General features: G+C 41.9%; 1 protein-coding gene across 6 annotated transcripts in view; it reads right to left on the bottom strand.

Moving 5' to 3' along the window:
- TIAM2 (TIAM Rac1 associated GEF 2) overlaps positions 1–17,434 on the bottom strand; it is a 158,668-nt gene that overhangs the window by 28,393 nt on the left and 112,841 nt on the right. For all 6 annotated transcript variants that reach the window (XM_035899856.1, XM_035899861.1, XM_035899859.1 and 3 more), the window contains one exon: positions 4,413–4,516. In XM_035899856.1, the coding sequence (XP_035755749.1) occupies positions 4,413–4,516 (104 nt within the window). The remainder of the gene's footprint in view (positions 1–4,412; positions 4,517–17,434) is intronic.

Here is a 17,434-nt window from a genome sequence, read left to right as displayed (position 1 = left end):
CTCATTGCATTAAGAACGGCATTCCCAAGAAAAAAAAGTTAGTTTCCTCCCTCTGCAGTGTGTAAATTTTTTAATTTATTTTTTATTAAGAGGTGATGGGCATAGACTTATCCTCAGATACACTTACTGACGGATGATCAATGACCCATTCTGAGAGTAGATTGACTATTTTAAGAGTCAACAGAAAAGCCTCTCTTGTCTCTATGTCCAACTTATTCCCAGAATCAATTTTACTTCATTGTTTGAAAGAAATACAGCATTACAAAATCAAACCAGTTGGCCACTCTTTAGAAAGCAAATTCTTGTTAACATTCAAAGTTTCTCATCACAGTAGCTTCTGTTTCTGCATCTGCAATGATAATTTTTGAAGACGCCAGCATAAACCCATTCTGGCATTCATTGACTATTTTTACTCTGATTACAAAGCATCACGCTAGCTATTTTTACTGGGTTTCTTAAGTTTCGTAAAGAACTCTAAGGTACAGCTGAGGATGTAATGAAGTTATGTGAAATATTTGCACAGAGTTTACTCTAAGGTTTTTTCTTATGATCTGTAAGATATTTAAAGTGAAAATACATCTTCCCCCTCTCACACATGCATTTATAGGAAGTTCCTTCCTTCCGCCTGTTAAAATTTAACATGATTTCAGAAATACTTATCTCTGATGATACTCAAAAGATTCAGAGCAACCGAAAGTGAGATCACAGCAGTCTTACAGGAGGCCTTAGAATAGCAGCTACTTATATGGTAAAATGTCACCTTTTAGCTATGTTCATCTTGCATAAAAGGAGGGTTTTAATATACGAAAAATACAAAGTAAAGACAAGCAAGTGACAGACTACTAAACTTCATCTTTAAAGAAACATGGGCTAGAGAAAACACTTGTAAGCAATGTAGTTTGCAATTAGAAATCAGGAGTAACTAAAGGAAAAGTTGCATTTTTTATTTATTCAGCTTCATGCTACTTTGATGTACGGAGAGCTTGATTCTTGGCAATTGTCAGCATACCAGGATTTAACTGAGCATCAGGAGCACAGACAATTAGTTCTCAAGATGATTAAACACAACTAAACCTAATTGCACCGACAGGCATACTCAATCCCCAGATTTTCTGAGGTCCTCTATTCTGTCAACAGTACACCTACATACTCCAGAACGAACAATTGCAAGGACGCCTTGCCGCTGCCACATAAACAGTATTTTAACACAGTTTGAAAAAGTAATGCAGCAGAATGTGTTAGAAGTATAACATCCATCCTTGTTAAATAAAATAGAAAATAAAGTTAAAGGTATTGAAGGTATAAATGGGGCATCCCAGAGAATACAGAGCTGACAAAACTCATGAGTATTTGGAATGAATGGTTCTTGATGTCTATGTGTTTTTAATAATATTTTATAACTTAGGGAACACCTTCCACTTCTGGAATGAAACAATCCTCTGTTGCCCTTCTAATTCATTTGTTAGCCCTCAGATGAAAGACAACTGTTCTAAATTAATTAATTTCTCAGACTACAAAGAATGAATGACTGAATGACTGAATGAACGCATGTTTGAATGTAGTACACATGCAACAAAAGACTTATCCCTTTGAGATTACAAGGCACCTCTGAAATGCCTCACCGTACTTTCAGTTACGGTGATGCTTAACCTTAGCTTGGTATGAGATGAAGAAAATAATAGTGAAAAACAAACACAAATGCTCCAAATGAGAAACACAAAATCTAGAAATCAGACATGCAACCGTTAAATCCACAGCTTTATGACTGTTTTTTGTTTACTTACATGTTACAGGACAAAAAATCAGCCAAACTTCAAAGGAGTCTGCCCCCTCAGAGCCAAGTCATTACATCTACAGTTGCTGTCAGCTGGGAAGCGAGCATCTCTAGCTGTCTCTCCCCCGAAATAATCCCGAACTGCCTGTTGTTCCAGGCTGTGCTCAGAACCTCTTAGCGCCACCGACGTCTTCTCCAGAGAGCTGTGCTGACAGATCTCCTCTCCCCCAGACTCCTGCGACATCGCCTAATGCTGAGGTGTCTGTGCTACACCTCTCCCACAGACGTGGGTCAAGCTAGCACATGCAGGAAACAGAAGGCAAAGGGGGGGGGGAACCCAACCCCAAATCCAGACGCTGTGCTTTTTGAGGCTACAACTTCCTCAAACTAGCTTTTATTAGTTATTGCTATTCATCTGGCAAGCAGTCCCAAATCACAGCCATAAAAACAGAAATCACGTTAATTCCTTTTACACCCAACCACAAAAACACATACAATATACGCTACCTAAATTTACTGAGAGGTTTGGGGTTTTTTTAAATTCTACATCTATTGGAGAAATCAAAAGGGTCAGACAAAAAGCTCTGACAGTAATAGCCACCCTCCAACAGAAAGACAGCAATCAATTACAAACCATTCCCAGAAATTGTAGAGCTGTCACAGACTCGTTTACAGCTCCAGTTCAAGTCTGCCTCTGATTGCCAAGCCATTTTCCCCCCTCATACCTACAAAATTAGGACAGCTTCAGATAATTTTTAAAATGACTCTAGCAGACCTGCATGCCAACCCAAGAAGTGAATTGCAATATGGCATGGGCAGTTACTTCAGCAAAACGCGCCCAAGCCATTAGCACTGCTAGACGTGACGGATTTGAGGCTGGAGATAGGGCAAGGAGCAGACCTGCCTGTTTTCCCCTCTTTTTTGAGCTTTGATTGCTAGAGCACTGCAGCAAATTTAGTGCATTCAGAGCAACAGCTAGTGTACGTGAATTGTTCTCTGTGTATTTAAATCCTCCTGAACTCCCCCTAATTTTCTGTCATCTGGTGTGTTTGACACAGACGATCAGGATGGCTTTGTTTTTCTGCTAAAGCAAAGCTGACGCCCCAGAATCTCCTCCCCTCTGGCAGGACAGGAGCTCAGTCTTGTATGTCTGCACCATGCCCAGGGGGGCAGCACGTACCCCGGGCGAGCAGGGCACCCCGAGGCGCCTGGGGGAAGCTGGCCAAGCACCCAGCCTGCTGGTGCAGCCAGCCATCGAGGCACCCTAAGCCTTGGGGTGACTTCCACTGTGCTTCCGCAAAGATCCCTGCCCCTAAAACACTGCAGAAGCCTTAAAACAGGACAATAGAGAGATCCACATTACCCCTTCCAAAGGAACAATGTGTCCTAGGGGGAGAAAAATCCACTTTATTCTTGTCTTGTTGCAAAGACTTTTTGGGACAGTAAGCAATGTGTTACTTGGGATACAGATTATCTCTGTGGGAATCTCTGTGCAGCAGGAGATGGGTTAAAGACCCACAATCACCAGGCTTCTCCTTGCTCTCTAGGGAAACTGCATGAAGTCACCTGTATTAGATTGAAGTAGATTACAAAGTAATTCTAAAAGCAAGAGAGGATCAGCTCCTCTTGGTAGGTATGGCTAGAAGTACAATGTATCTTCCCCTCTTCTGGTCTTCTGAGTTTTTACATTCTGCTTTATCTCCAACAATTTTTCATACAGCCTAGTACAAGATAATAATATATGCCAGAACCATAAAAACTCTAACTTCATTTCTGTTACACAAGAGTGTAACGCAAGTGTTATCAAAAATTTTCTTGGAGGTACAACCAACTCATCAACCGAAGTAACCAAAATATTTCTATTGCCAGAATGGCAATGCCTAGTAAAAGCACAGCCATCAGCATGAAAATGCTACCCATGCTAGCAGATGGGGGGTTCAAAACAATAGGCACGTGAGCTGGACATGGGTTGCAATTTGACTGACTCAGAGCAAAATGGACAACAAATTGCTCTTCAAAGACCAATGGATTAAAAGGTGGACACTAATTCTGGGGGTCCCTGCCTCAGCTTCCAAAGTCAAGTCCTGACTGAGAGAAGGTCTGAGCATCCATTACTCCAGCTGAAGTCACACGGTAACTGCAGACACATAAAGGTCCTCCAAATTAGAGAGTGGGAATCACTGGCTCTCAAGCACTGTGCCTCTCCAAGTCCACAGTCCAGTCTAAAACTATTGACGTTAAGGGAGTGTTGCTATGGTCACTGCAATCTTAACAAACAAGCTCTAAAAGTATCAGCAAAAAGAAAACATGAACCAAACTGAATGAGTTAGAAGGCTTTAGCAGCTTTACTGTTCTCTGCAGAACTGGGTTCAAGCAACACAGAAAGACGAATATGACAAGCCTCTGCCTGTTTGCCATTTGCCCCCATCATGCTGCTTTTGGAAATGCAGCAGCTGTGCCGTAGATGCTGACCTGTCAGGGTGACCTTGAGATAATAAACTACTAAATAGAGCTAATATGCATGAAAATTTTTCCCAATAAGTGCCATACGTTAAATTGTTTCCCACAAAATGCAGGGCATTAACACTACAACGCTGTCTTTTTGTTCATAAGGATTGTTAAGTAAGCATGTTCTTACCCTGAAAGGTGGATCAGTCTTCTCCCTGTGTGGCACTTGGTCCAGAGTGCCATCAGTACTGCTCCTTTTCAAGCTGGATGTGACATCAGGCACGTTACTAAAATCTGCATTGGAAAGAAGACAAATAAACAAATTAGAGGGTTATAGGCAAGGAACAAGAAAAGTATTTCCTTTTCTCTGCACATCCTTTCAGTGTCTAGTAGAATTACTATAGAGGGAGAGAAGGAATAAAAAATTTGTGATCCTTCCCACCTCCCAGAAAATAACACAAGAGGTCAAAGCAAGGAGCAACTATGCCTGGAAACTGCTTTCAAAACAGCAGCTGGACGTCTAAGACCGTCTGAAGCACCGCGCATACTTGATCTACCAAAATAAACCCCAATGCTCTTGCTAACAGCGAGCTTTGGAAGGTAGCATTATCTATAATCAGCACACTCGGTGCTGAGACAACCAGTGAGGATAATTAAGTGCCCTCAGCAGTTGTCCTTGGATGAGCACACTATTGTTCGACATGACTTAGTCCTGAATCCCTTAAAGATTTAAGGAGAAAAGAGAACTTTGCCTTGGAACAAACACCACGGTTCATAATACGGGCAAAATCCCTTCTTGTTACTAACAGTTTAACATTTTTACAAAGTTTGGAGTCCACGTACATAGCAGCTGGCACAACGCAAAATCCAGAGGAGGCACTGCCCTCCTCTACTTATTGACAGACAGAAGACAGTGGCTTTCAATAACATTTATGTGCAAACCCAAGATATATCCAACAATGCTGAACATTCATATAAAAATAATGTTTTTTCTCTTTATATGTCCTCAATTGGCTGCTTAAAATCTGCAGAGACATTTACATGGAAATTCTAATTAAAACTCTTAGAGGTGAAGAGTAATTTCTGATCTGCAGTGTTATCAATCTGAGTAGCTGAAAATCATAAAGCAGCCACCAAAAAAATAACGAGGATTTTTAGCAACCTTGGATGATAAAATAGTAATAAAATGGAGGATTTTTTTTTAATTTGCTGCTTTGTTTCCTAGCCTTTAAGCCTCTAGGGTACAATTCACACCACATTACCACATTTTCAAACTCTTTCTAACACCTACAAATGCTGGAGATTTATTTTTAAGTGAAAGCTGAGATTCTCATTTAATCACTGACTCCAGCAACTGAGGTGGTAATTAAAGCAAATATCACTCATCTTGCAGTAAAATCATAAGAGCTAGCAATAATGAGATTGGGAAGGACAACAGTGTCTCTCTGCCTGAGTGTTGCTGTTGTCTTGTCCCTGCGGAGCAGGACCAGCTCCTCTCAGCAAGAATTGACAATCATGGACTGAAGCAGGGAGGGAAATGGGAATTTTAGGCCCAAAAGAGCACTTTATAGTCCATGAGGAGCCTTCCTGGGGAGACAAAAAATGGCAGACTCACTCCACAGGAAAACCAGAGAGAAAGATGCAAATAACTCAACTCAATGTCATCTTGATACTTTATTTTTCCATATGTATATTAAGGTGCCTATGCCAAGCTTAGCATCCAGGCTGACACTTTCCATCCAGATGCCAAAGACTTGACTACCCTGTCATTTCCCTATCCTTGCAGAACCAAGGTCCCATCACTTTTCTCCCCTCAAGCTTTTTTACCTTTTCCAAGGCAGGTGTGGCTTATCACCTTTGCAGGAAAAAGTATTTTACACAACTCCACCAAACAGCCACCCTCTCCTTTAAGACCTTAACAAGGAGTCTCCCTTGTCTATTTATTTTATGATTTTGCCACTCTTCCTCCACTGACCCTGAATAATTTTCTCCTGCCCTCTGGACTGTATATGGGTACACATGAATGTTTATTGGCTTCCACCACTGTCAACTCCTTGGTATACAAAAGGTAAGCAAACCCCTAAAACTTGAACTGACTTTTAAATAACATTTTTCATGGGGGTGAGGTGATGCCAAGGATATTATTTTCCATTGCTTCTCTTTTTACTTGCCTTCTGGGTATTAATACACTTCTCCCCCATACCTCCAAACAACATGCACCTGAGATAGATGTTGCAGTGGCATAAAGGATCTAGAGTTTGATCTCAGGTAGCCAGCTAATGAGAAAAAACATTATGTCCTTTCCCCGATTTTACAAAGTGACCATTAAACACATCTGTCCTTTACAAAACAGGATGTAAAACCAACCTACGCAAGCGGTGAAGAGAAGGCATAAATGTAGGAAGAGGGAAATAAGATAAAACAATCAGCAGGCAACTTGAACAGAAGAAATGAGGACAACACCACCCAAAGCAGGCAAACAGAGTATTATATCACTTTGTCCAGATGATCTATCTTTTCCTCCCTTCACCCTCATCTCTGTTTTTCCTTTGTAATCTATAGGACTGTCAGAGGTAGGTTTATAACAGTCTTGCCCATTTTTATAGCATCTGCTATTGGCAGAATGCGTTGCTGATAGTAGTTAGGGTAAGCAGCAGTAAATGTTATTTTAAATAGTAGAAACTAAAAAAAGTTACACGGAAAGGATCCAAGGTGAAAAAGGACATCCTACTGCACGTTGCATATGAAACTAAGAGGGGGAAGGAAGGAAGGAAGGAAGGACGTATGGCTTGCTGATCAGGTTAGCATCCATATCCTGTCTCCCTTTCCTTCTTTTACTGTGGAAGCAGATTTCCTTTGGATCTGCTCCTACAAACCATCAAATTATTCCCAAAGAGCACAGAAGCATCAACATCAGCTGCATAGCTAAAAAAAAAAAAAAACAACAAAAAAACCAAAATCAAGGGGCAAAGAAAATGAGTATTATCTTAGAGAATAGGTAATTTCAAATGTAAAGCCTAAGGACATAAACACAGTGGCAAGTTTAGTACTGAAATTCTCTCTACTTCTAGTACTAAATGGAAGGGGAGTAACAAGCCAGACCACATAAAATGTATTTTGTTTAAAGATTCAAATCTGGATTTAGCTCTCCAGCATAGTAATAGTGAGTATACCATGACTAAGTCTGCCTATATACAGCTCCATTACAGTAGGACATTTGATTTATTCCATTGACATACTTGTGACAAACCTGTCTGGAAGAAAAAAGGGACTGATAATACTGGGTTAAAGAAAAATTGGTTTAAATCTTTTAACATAATTTTTTTCTACTGCAGCATACCTCTCTGTCCCGTTTACATACACACACACACACGCATGGTGAGTTGAAATGTGTATTGCTTCCATCTAGGAAGGCCAGGGACCTCTTACACAGATAGCTGCTTCTGATCTAGCAAACAGGAGTGTCTCCAGACACTAAAATACAAAGTCAGTGTGGTGGGTTGACCCTGGCTGGATGCCAGGTGCCCACCAAAGCCTCTCTAACACTCCCCCACCTCAGATGGACAGGGGAGAGAAAATATAGTGAAAGGCTCATGGGTCAAGATAAGGATGGGGAGAGATCACTCAGCAACTACCACCATGGGCAAAACAGGCTTGACTTGGGGAAATCAGCTTAATTTATTACCAATCAAATCAGAGTAGGATAATGAGAAATAAAAACTAAATCTTAAAACACCTTCCCCCACTCCTCCCTTCTTCCCAGGCTTAACTTTACTCCCGATTTTCTCTACTTCCTCCCCCTATACGGCACAGGGGGATGGGGAGTGGGCATTGGGGTCAGTTCATCACACAGAATGGGAGGACTCCTCACATTCTGCCCCTGCTCCAGTGTGGAGTCCCTCCCACAAGATGTCTCCCATGGTTGTCCTCCATGAACTTCTCCAACATGAGTCCTTCCCATGGGCTGCAGTTCTTCATGAACTGCTCCAGCGTGGGTCCCTCCCACAGGGTACAGTCCCTCAGGCACAGACTGCTCCAGTGTGGGTCCCCGCGGGGTTACAAGCCTGGACAGCAAACCTGCTCCAGCCTGGGCTCCTCTCCCCATGGGTCACAGGTCCTGCCAGAAGCCTGGTCCAGCACGGGGTCACAGCCTCCTTCAGGCATCCACCTGCTCCAGTGTGGGGTCCTCCCTGGGCTGCAGGTGGAGATCTGCTCCACCTCCATGGCCTTCACCATGGGCAGCAAGGGTATCTCTGCTCTGGCGCCTGGAACACCTCCTTCTCCTCCTGCAGGTTGTTCCTCTAACATATTCTCACTCCTCTCTCCATGTGCAATTGCTGTTGTGCAGTTCCTTCCTTGCCCCCTTCTTACCTACATTATCCCAGAGATGCTACCACCATCGCTGATGGGCTTGGCCTTGGCCAGCAATGGGTCCATCTTGGAGCTGGCTGGCGTTGGCTCTGTTGGACATGGGGGAAGCTTCTGGCAGTTTCTCACAGAAGCCACCCCTGTAGCCCCCCTCACTACCAAAACCTTCCCATGCAAACCCAGTACAGTAAGCTTGTTGCAAAGAAGAGTAGCAACCTCAGAGAAATGCTAAAATTCTCAGAAAAGCACAGGGGGAAAATGCCATTATGTGAAAAGCTTAACCACATCATATGAAATTCATACCAAAATTTTTGCTTGGTTTCTAGCAATGTACAACCAAGTACTAAGAACCTGCTCAGCACCTTCAGCTACCAACAGCATCACCAAAAAAGAATGCCACTACTCCTGCAATGTTGTGTCTTGCTGGCAGGCAGATACGTGACTCACAATCATTCAAGAGAAATTATAATGTAACCACTAAAAACTGAAAGAAAGCATACTTCCGAAGTCATGCTCCTCACTACTCATCATTCAATTAAAAGTAGGCACAGAGCATGCAGATGGGACAGTCGGTGAGAAAAACAAACACATAAGCATATCCAAGAGCTCTGCACGCCTACAGGAATGTCTCTTCCCACGTCACAGCGGTGATACACATACAAGTGGTCAATATGGAAATTATTCATATGTTTGTGAGCAGTGAGGTACAATGGAAAGACATCCTCTAGCAGATGTGAGAGACAATAATAATCTGTGCTACAATCCCAGCCAAGAAACCAAAGGAAATCAACTGGAAAACATCAACATCGACCATCCGGCAATTCATTTACCATAAAGAAGCCATCAACAAATGCAAATGTCACTTATCTCTTTTTCTGTTTAATTAACGAAGAAGCCTTAATTACTTTCTAGTCAGTGCTGCTCTTACCACTTTAGCCGCTCATTGCAAAGGCAAAATTATTACAAGGAGAAAGTAGGAACTGAGGATCCTGTTTCTTTTATAATTCTATTTTTCGTAATACTTCAGAACTTGCTCTGTTTTAGATTTTTCTCACCGATTTCAAAAAATGCCAAATAATTATCACAAGCATGTCAATTGTTATCAAATGTCAAGCGCTACGTAGGTGGTGTAACCACCCCCTTTTTCAAACTACAGCAAGAGGGCGTGTTTCCACCTGCCACTCTACTGACAACGATAAATTGAACAAAAAATTCCTTCTAGCTCTACACGAGAAGACAACGTAGCATAATCAAATGTACTCAGTCTCTCACTCCAAGAGAAACTAAGACTGCTGCAGGGCATCATTTTTGGACCTAGCAGGAGCAGCAGTTCTGTGCATCACTTGATAGCTATCCTCAGCAATGCAAGCAGCACTCTGACAGGCACGGGCAGTCCTGACCTCGGTAAAAATATGGTGACTACAGTAATATGGAAAATTGGATTTCCATTTTGCAACATTTCTGAGATTGCAAAAACAGTTTGCTTTGTATCAGAATGAAACCATGTCCTTTTACATTATGCTATTTTATTTTTGCCAAAAGGCTGAGAAAGAGACACCACAGAGCAAAAGGAAGTAGCTTGACACCAGGATCATCCATGATGCAGGAGAGGGAGATGAAGTCTCCTTCTCTGCCAGATTCAGGCAAGGAAACCAAAATGGGGCCTGTCTCAGCTAAGGTAACATGCTCAATGCACAGCTAGTAGCTATGAATCTTTCCTTCCCAACTCCACTTGATCCACTTACCGTATCACCGAACATTCACTACAGCAAACAGATTCAAGACTCTAAAGCTCAGGGTAAAGCTAATCCCATAGGATGCGACTGACCCAGGCTGAAATCTGTCTGCCCTCAACAGGGAAGAGTGAGGCAGGGCAGCAATTAATGACAAGAAAATGACCACGTCTGAGGTGGGTGCAAACCAAGTTGCACGAGTGCAACTCAGCAGAGGCTTGAACTTTCTTCAGCTCTCAATGTTTAAAACCTGCCATATGAAATTGAAAATTAAGAGCAAGGATTTTAATAAATGATTCAACCGATGATGGGAAAAGAGGACAATGCTATGCAGCTGGTGAATAGCAAGAAACAACTAAGTTTAAAGAAGGAATGAGAGAGAATGTTAGGGAAATCTAATGTGGGAAACTACAGATCTGTGACCTACGTAGTAACCTAAGGCTTTGACAATCAATTAAAGGAAAGAAATATTAAAAATGTGGAGGTAAATGGAAAATTATATACATACAGTATGGGTAAACAGACTGCGTCAAATGAACCTGACATCTGCTTTTGATAAAAGACGTTTTTAAATACAAAGAACATAGGATAAATCCAACCTTCTGGAAACTTAGTTAAAATAAACAAAAAAAGGTAACCTTTATAACATCCCAAGGGAAATTATTAGCTAAAATGAAAAGGATAGGAATTAAAACAAGGCAGAGCTGGCTAGCAGGTAAGATAACAAGATTGGTCTGAATTACCTTCTAGGCCTGGGAGAGGCTAATGGTAGATTTTGTCCAAGGTGGGTTTGGGGACCAATTTTACTTGATATTTTCATTATTTGTATCAGCAAAGAAAGTACAATAGGAAGTACTCTGATTAATTAATCATTCTAAGTTAATATACAGCATAAATTAAGAGCATGACTGGAGATGCATAAAGGAGATGCAGGATGACCTTGAAGATGAAGCCACAGTCCCGGAATGAAATCGCATAGAATAAAGTTTCAGGGACCAGTAAGAACAATTCCTTCTGTAAGCTGCGGCCCATCAGTTGGAAACATGATAGGAAGAAAAGAGTGGAAGTGTGGAGAGGGTTTAACAACATGCAGCTGTGAGCTAGAGCTACTTAAGCAATGGCCAAGGCCAGCAGATACTGATCAGTTATAACACTGGCCAGGAATATGTCTATACTGGCAATTAGAAGACTGGATTTCAACCATCACATGAACAAATTTCTGGAACAGGCTTACCTGGGAGCAATGAATGCAAACAGTCCCTCCCATTTTAAAATGGAATATGATAAATGTATCAATAGGGTTGTTGAAAGCCTGGACTAGCAGAGGACTGGACTCACTGAGTCTGGAAAGTCTTTCCCACCCTAGGTTCCTCTGTCACCAACGTAGCACAAATATTACACAGATGCCTAAATACAGCTGCACAGGCAAACAGAGGGCCAGAAGCCTCTGTCTGTTCAGTAGAGCACAAGAAATACTTCAAGTTTCATTAGTGCTGGTGTGTAAAGATCCTGACCAGGAGTGTTTATGCCTAAGGGAACGCTTATATCACAAGTGCCCATTGGTGAAGAAGCCCCAACAGTTGTCCTACTCCCCATTCGCTTCCGGATCCCAGCTCAGATGTTCATTATTAACTCCAGTGGTTTCTTTGCTACAAGCTGATCTTTCTCTCTTTTGTAGTTCTCTGGCACTTGAGAGGGAAATGGGGCGCTCATTTCCCGTCCTCTCTGCTGCAGTTTGTAATCTGCAGTAGTTAGATGCTTTGGATATGGCAACACACACACACAAAGCTTCAAGGAATTATGATGGGCTTGGTCTAGCCTGCGAAAGACGGATACCCTGATCTCAGATTGACAGCATTTTTAAACACTGGTATTGTCCAGTGGTTTCAGACAGATGTTGCAAACCAACAATAAAGTGGACATCAACTTATTTCTGAGAATACTAATACAAATTTTTGCTTGAAAAATAATTAGGATCCGTAATTATAAGGAATTATAGGAGGTCCAGTCTATCAACCAGGAAAGAATGTATTCAATATTTTCACTAATTCCTAAAGGCTCTAGAAACTGCCAATAAAACACAGCACAGCCAATCTTCAGCATGTAGGATATTCTCCCTTTCCCCATTACAGAGAGTTTCCATAACATGCCTGCATGGTCTAGATGGAAATGAGATATTACATTTGGGTAATAAAGTTAAGCCAGGTGTATGGAAAGCTGCATTTTTTCATTGTTGTGTGAATTCTCCAGACTGATCAGTTAATTATGATAAGCTTGCCGTTCCCATATTCTTCTAGCCAATGCTACTATCAAGAGAAAAGTAAGCTTCCAAGAGAAGATAACAAATATTTCCAAAATCCCTGATGCAAGTAATACTAAAGTCTGAGCCAGCTCTCAGAAAGGTACAAAGCCTTGGTGGTCTTAATGCCTTCAGACTTACTGAAACACAGGGAGTGGTAGGTGAAGCATTCCAGCATTGCCTGGAGAAGAGAAATATCTGTGTGGTGAACTCTAAAAACACTCCCTTGGAGACTCATACTCATAACTTCAGTTAAATGGGTCAGCCTGGCAAGTAGCACATGTGCTTATTTCTTTTGGTTCAATACAACTAAATATATTTCAGGTTTTTAACAGTATATTTACTCCTTTGTAATGAAGTTTAAAAATAGGTGTGTAAGCATTTCCTTCTGTATCCTTTTCCTTTCTGAAAGACTTCAAGAAATATCTTTCAAAAAGTAACAGTTGATCCAAAGGAATTTATTGACTGGCTTTCAAGAGACATTCTCACAATCTGTGTTAGAGGAGGAATCCAAGTTTCACCAGAGAGATATGAAGGGTTCTGGGTTCACTAGTTCAGTTATGAGCACTTCATATGCCTTCCTTATGTGAGGATCAGACCTTTCAGTTCTTTGGCTTGTATTGTTCCCTGGGATCAGCGTGGAAGGGGCACCCAGAAGCTGGCATCCAGGGCAGAGCCCATGCAACCTCTGCAGCCCTTTAAATTTCTGTCTAGGTTGCAAAGAGCACATTAACTGTGTTCGGAAAGGAGAAAAGCAAGAGAGTTCTGGGAAGAGAAGACAAACTCCCTTGGAAGACTCATTAACTGTCCCACAATGGCCATTTGCACTGGAGAAATTGCTAGGAAAAGTGAGGAGAGTCTAGAAGATGAGGTGTGGGGATAGTAGGCTTAGTAAAGCTGTGATACAAGAGGACACTGGAGTTGCTCCAGCGTTTCCATCATGAAGGCCCAGGTCTAGAAACATCAGGAGGTGTTTGGAAGCATGCAGTTCTTTAAAGCCTTTATCCAAAAGCAGGTTTTTCCCTCTAAACCCTCTCTGGCCAGAGAAGGATGATTAAAACTTTGGTGATAAGTCAGCTGAAAAAAATTCAGAGCCCATAACATAAGAACGGTGCAGCTCAAACAACAGGTGGAGAGCTAATTTCCACCTAGGAAAAGTGCACTGAAAGATCCTACTTTACCTCAAACTCTTGATCTATTTCCTCTGCATGTCACAGCAGCAAATAAGTAAACAAATAAATGAATAAATTTTTTGCACTCTTATGTCCTTCTGGTACAAGCCTCGACAGATGAAGAACAGCTGCTACAGACTGATCTTATTCATGGGGAGTTTTTACAGCCACATTTGATTTCTAGACCAAAAGCTGTCTCCAGATAGCTTCTGCTCTAAGGAAACAGATCAAAGAGAAGGCAGGTAGGTTGCAGCCACAGATGAGAAACATCTGTTGAAACACATCATATCCTCCACCACTTCAGGATGAATCTTAGAATTGTAGAATCCTAGGTTGGAAGGGACCTCAAGGGTCATCTAGTCCAACCTTTCTAGGTAAGAGCACAGTCTAGACAAGATGGCCTAGCATCCTGTCCAGCTGAGTCTTAAAAGTGTTCAATGTGGTGGAGTCAACCACTTCCCTGGCGAGATTATTCCAATGGTTGACCATTCCCATAGTGAAAAATTTCCCTCTCATGTCCAATCGGAGTCTCCCCAAGAGCAACTTGTGTCTATTCCCCCTTGTCCTCTCCACGTGACTCCTTGTAAAAAGGGAGTCTCCATCTTCCTTGTAAGCTACCCCTTAGATACTAGTACATGGTGATGAGATTCCCTCTAAGTCCTTTCAAGCTGAAAGCCAAAGCAATTTGATTGACCTTTCTTCTTCACTGGGGTTCTCTATGAATTTGGGCAAACAACCAAGGTCCCATGGACTCTAAGTGCAGATTCGTATTAATATCCCATTAAGTCTTCCAGAATTACGGGAGTGTTCATGTTAGCTCAATTCAGTAATTTTAACTGGCATTAGTGCCGGTTCAGTTGTTTCCCCACAGCTGGTACTCACCAGCAAGTATTGCTACTTAAACATTCACTCTCCAGTGCTGGAATAAATTCAAAACAATTTGTGGGCAGTAACTGTGGTTATTAACTGTACCGTGGTTTACAGCTTTCATGCTGCTTTCGCCAACAGTTAAAAAGATAGTGAAATACTAAATTTATTAGCAATTCAAAAACCCCTTCCTCTTTTTGCCCAGGAAATTTTTAAGTTCTTCTGAAAGCCACTGACCTAACTTCAGATACCAACTAGTTCAAATTCTCATTGCTAAATTAACATGACTTGAGTCTACTAGATAAAAGTAACTTCAGTTTTTAAAAAACTAAAACCTGAACATTTTAGAGAAACACAAATGAAATGCACTGGATTTTGATAATTCTGGGTCTTTTTAATCTCTGAAAGATAACTTGGCTTTTAGCATTTGTTGTTGTCCTAAGACATTTTGTAACCTATTTTGGGACTGGCTGGAAGGTACGTTCTCAGCTTAGATTCAAGGCTGTAACAACTGACTCTGTGGCGAAGCTAGAAACTTCATTCAGGAATTAATTCAAGATGTTAAACCTGGAAAGAGAATTAGCATAGAGCTGTCATAACATCAGTCTTCCTAGATAGGGTTCTTAAACACAGCATTAATAGATGCCTGTCACTGACGAGACTAATTGTTACCAAACAAGACACGCAATCACAGGCCAGACAAGAAGGTTCCCTTCATGGCCCCTCTCATCTGTATGTTTGGGCTTCAGGGAGCAAACTATGAAACATCAGAAGGTTCCCTGGAAAAGCACTCTGTGCTTCCTGAAGGACAACGCAACCAGGCTGCTGCTTTTTGCAGATCTAATACTGCCCAGGCAAAGAGAAACTCGTACTTCTGGCCAGGGTCTGGAATGCTCAAGCAGGACAAGCCTCTCTCCTTTGTTCTCATCCTTTGGGGAGGAACATGACACTTCTGCTTTAAACACTCCACATTTTCATGTTTAGAAAAAGCCAGTATGTTCACACAAATATTCTTATATTGTACAGCTTGCTTAAGACATGTTGGGCCACATGCTGCACAGTGGCTTAGCTCCAGTCAGCCACCTACTTCTGCAAGTGTGACTTTCTGTAGGCTGCTTTATGCTCTCTTTTTTTTCCCTTTTTTCCTAAATATCTGCAGAAACATCCATTTTGAAGCTGGAGCAGAGTCCTTTAGATCCCTTGGGAGTTCCTTTGTCAGCTAACTGTTCGTCATAAAGCAAAGCAATTTGACTCATTTGCTAATTCAGTAATCAATAGGAGATACAAATTAGCAACATAATAGGAAATAGCTGCCTGCACTTCTGTAGCAATGCCTGATTAGCCCCTGCAATGGTATGTTTTCATAGGGTTATTTAACTTTCTAAACTTTCTCTGTCCAAGTATCTGCCAGTCAGACAACCATTCCGGCTTTTCAGTTTTAAGCTTAACATTTCACACTGGCTTCTCAAACTGTTACCTAAATACATTCGTTTCCTAAGTGCATAACAAATGCTGCCTTAGATACAGTCTCACCGGAGGCCAGCGTTAGCTGTAGCTAGTGCATCACCCTTCTATTCCAGTTCAACAACTGGAGATGTATGGCTGCGGCATGGAGGAGGAAGGCACAGCAGAGCCCACGTTGGGTGGCTGCCATCCCCTACAAGTGCCAGCAAAGGCTGCAGCCCACTGCTGCCATTAGGTCTTCCAGGCTGGGGCTACTGGACATGCAGGGGTGCTCCTCTCCTGGCTTCTGCTGCTGTGGGATTGCTTGCATGGGACAGCTTTGGCCATTCGCAGAAGTCATTTGCACGCAGGAGAGTTGGAAAGCAAATGGAGCTGGCCCTGCCCTGGTACCAAGTGTACCACCTTAGTGGTACATTTTCTTCTCCATCTCAGATACACGGGCACAAAAGTAACGGAAACAGAAAGGAAAAAGGGGTAAAAAAGAAGTTACTTAATAGTCTAGCAAGAATTTGTGGCTAGCTTAGACAGTTAGTTTTTATAATTACTCAACCTACCTTACCTCTGTGAAACACAGAACATCTGCTGTTTGACGTGTTTTAAATTACGCCTAAGACACTGGTCTATATGTGAATGTCTCTAACAATCATCATTAATAAACCTCCTTGCCGTCCATACTGTCACTCTACAGAATACAGTAAGATGGGCGACATCATGATTTATGCCTACGTATTGCCACTGTGAAGCTCCATGGGGTTTAATGGAGTTTACACCAGAAAAAAAAGATTTGGCCCACTGACTTCACAAGGATTAAATCACAGCAGCATTTAGCAAAGCAGAACAGAATGCTCTTTCAGTAGAAAAGCACAACGAAGAGCATTTAAGGCTGTCCCATTTTATAGCATAAACAATCTTTTAATTTGCAGCATACACATCTAGCAGGAAGCCAACAGGACAGTTTGTCAAGTGCCAGCAAGAGCTCATTAAACCACCACTCTTGGGAAACACTTTGTATTGCAAAACATGTAGTAGGCAACGCATGCTCCTATGGATCCAGCTTCTGAAGAGGCAAACCCTTTCTTTGGGTTAAACTCTACGCTTCTACAGTCCCAGGTATTGCCACAGGCCAGGCCTAGCCTTTTCCCAGTGATTCACAAGAGCGCAGGACAAAGACACTTGCATTAACAACACATGAACAGCTGGAGTGGCAACCAACCCACCACGGTTGTCCAAGACTACTGTAAACGCACACCTCACCTCTGAGCTTGCTTTGATGAACAGCCACTGCATTTCCTATCACATCTACGTGCCT

This window comes from Egretta garzetta, unplaced genomic scaffold (assembly GCF_000687185.1).
Source record: "Egretta garzetta isolate BGI_Z169 unplaced genomic scaffold, ASM68718v1 scaffold397, whole genome shotgun sequence".
Lineage (NCBI taxonomy): Eukaryota > Metazoa > Chordata > Aves > Pelecaniformes > Ardeidae > Egretta > Egretta garzetta.
The sequence above is the reverse complement of the archived record's forward strand: the minus strand, read 5'-3'. Positions and strand labels throughout refer to the sequence as shown.